Source organism: Zeus faber (assembly GCF_960531495.2).
Source record: "Zeus faber genome assembly, chromosome: 4".
NCBI classification, from domain to species: Eukaryota; Metazoa; Chordata; class Actinopteri; order Zeiformes; family Zeidae; genus Zeus; species Zeus faber.
Window position 1 is genome coordinate 8142853 of NC_137191.1, and position 2662 is coordinate 8145514.

Sequence of the window (2662 nt, forward strand, 5' to 3'; positions counted from 1 at the left end):
CGGTAAACGCTCACAAGAGCCTTCCGGAATGTTGAATAAACGCCTTCCTTACATCCCAAACGGCTTCACGCGTCTTGGAACTTGAGTCCAGTTCCAGTACTGCAACCGAGGAAAATAAAAAATACAATACAACCAATTGATTTTTCTTTTTTCTTTATGAACGCGTTTTTAAGATTGTTTCTGTGTGAATTTGAGCTCACTAAGCCTTGTTGCGCTCAGGTGTTTGGCCCGTTTTCCCCCAATTTTAGCTCGTAAAAATGTCAATTTGATATACATTTTTCTTCATCTTCACACCATCGATAGTACACAACGGAAAACTGAAAAATCTCAAAATAGAATAAAAATTAATTTCACGTGAAGCCGTTCGGCGCGTCCCCTTAAATAAACCGGTCCGAAGCGTGATATACACGACACAGCTGTACGTGTGTGACTAAAGCCCCGGTTCTGTGCCGCAGTGCCACCCGGCCCGTGACGGACAGCGGGGGAAGTGCTGGTGCGTGGACCAGAAGACGGGCATGCGGCTGCCCGGGCCCCTGGAGCTGCGGGGGGACCTGGACTGCCACCAGATGATGACCGCCACGCTCAGGGAGTGAGGAAGAGGAGGCGGAGGAGGAAGATCCAGATGTGACTGGTGCTGGTTAGAATGTGAGGACAGGCGTTAACCCCCTGAAGCCACATCTCACTCGAGGCCGACTTGAGGAACTTGAGCGGGCAAAAAAATAAAAAAATAAAAATATAAATAAAAACTAAAACTAAAACTAAGAAAGGAAACCATAGAATTGTGTTTTACCGTACCAATGTTTGTTTCTACTCAGCCTGCGAGTGTATGTGATCTCTACAATTATTTGGTGCACTTGTTGTGTGTTGTTTTTACGATGTAAACTTTGACGGATATACTCTTTAGAAAGTATTTCTGTTTTTTTAAAGGCCACCTCCGGGCAATTTCGCTACCACGGCAACCAGTGGTAAGGAAAGCAGACCGTCACCAACACTAGGCTACCTGCGACAGTCGCACCAATAATGGTTCAATAGTGGTTAAAAGTGAACGTGACACTTGTTTTTTTTATATACACAGGTATTTTCCACTAAATTGACTTGTAAGCAAAGAGCTGTCATCGCTCAGTCAGATAAAGGTAAAGTGAAATGCAAAGAAATGGTTTATTTCGTGGTGAGTGGCGGTGTTTTAAAACGGCTTGAATGTTTGGACTTGCGGCTTTGGGACGTTTTGCGACGGGGAGTGTGACGGAAAAAGATTCAAAAGCTCAAAAATGCAAAAAAAATAAATGAATACGAGAGGTGGCCTTTAAGTGACAAAAAAAACCAACAAAACAAAACCCTGTTTCCCAGAGAAGGGGTTGTAAATGCGAATGATTTTTTTTTAATTTAGTGTTATCTATCATGCTTAAATGGTATAATGGGAAGACGCGACAGAGGAACACATTAACTCTAGAATAACAATAAAAAGAATTAAAAAAAAAAAATCTGACTGTGAAATAAGCTATCACTCAGTGACATAAGTTATCAACCTGAGGAATGTTTATTGGACTTTTTGACCTTCATCGGACATACTTTCTTGTGATTGTTTTTTTTTTTTAAACTTGTGGCACATATATTGTCATGGCATATACGTCACTGATCTCATGTTTGCGTAAACCATACAACCGTGTGAATTAGAAAAGAAAAAACAATAATAAAAATTAAAAAACGAGAAGGGATAGCAGATGATGAAAAATGAAGGAAAGGGAAACGCAAAAGGAGGGACGTTTCACCCTGTCTGGAGGCTAAAGTGAGGGGACGTTCATTTGAAAGAGGAGGCTGCGCTCCCCCCCATACCCCAGGAGCAGTGTACTCCCACCCCCCACCGGCCCCCAACCCCCCAACCCCTCCACATGCTCTATTCATCCCTCTCTTTCCTCTGTCTTTCCCTCGCTCCCTCTCTCTTCCCTCTCTCTCTCTCTCTCTCTCTTTTATTGGTCCTGAGGGACTGTCCGCATAACCGGGCTGAGAACTCTGTACACTGCTGATAGGATAATCTTTCCTCTCCAGCCCGTGCTGAGACGCCAGCGCTGTTCTCATGTTTATATGAATATGGATTTACTGTCCAACCCAACCCACCGCTTGGCAGGAGCCATCCGTTTTGGCAGTGCTTTAACACCGACGTTCCAAAAAAAAACAACAAAAAAAAAACAACAAAAAAGTTAACAAAACAAATATCTTCTGCACTTTTTTTTGGCCTCGTTGTTGTTGTTGTTGTTGTTGTTGTTGTTGTTGTTGTTGTCTTTTTTTTTTTTTTTGGTTTGTTTGTTTTTCAAATCGAAACTTCACCAGAAAAAAAATCGAGAAGAGAATGAATTATTCGGAAATATGACGACGGCCTTGATATTTGACCATTTGTTATGGCTATGATGAAACTTTTCCACATATTTTTGATGTTAATGAAAAAAATAAAATCTAAGAAGTCTTTCCATTATTAGTATTATTAATTTTTTTTTTGCAGCTTCGCTATAGTCGACCATGGTTCGGGTGTAGTAAAAGTGCATGCAAATGTTTTACAAACCAATATGAACAAAGCTTTTTAGTGATTTGGCATAAGACACGCCCCCCAATGTGAAACTTACACTTCACCCCTGACTCTGGAGCAACATTAAACATGGTTAAATGG

At 41.4% G+C, this 2662-nt stretch overlaps 1 protein-coding gene across 1 annotated transcript in view; it reads left to right on the forward strand.

Annotated features, from left to right (window-relative positions):
• The window catches only part of LOC307229265 (insulin-like growth factor-binding protein 4), a 13021-nt gene extending 10359 nt beyond the window's left edge, over nucleotides 1-2662 (forward strand). Inside the window, exon 4 of the mRNA XM_079999220.1 lies at nucleotides 456-2662. Within this exon, the coding sequence (XP_079855346.1) occupies nucleotides 456-593 (138 nt within the window). The 3' untranslated portion in view covers nucleotides 594-2662. The remainder of the gene's footprint in view (nucleotides 1-455) is intronic.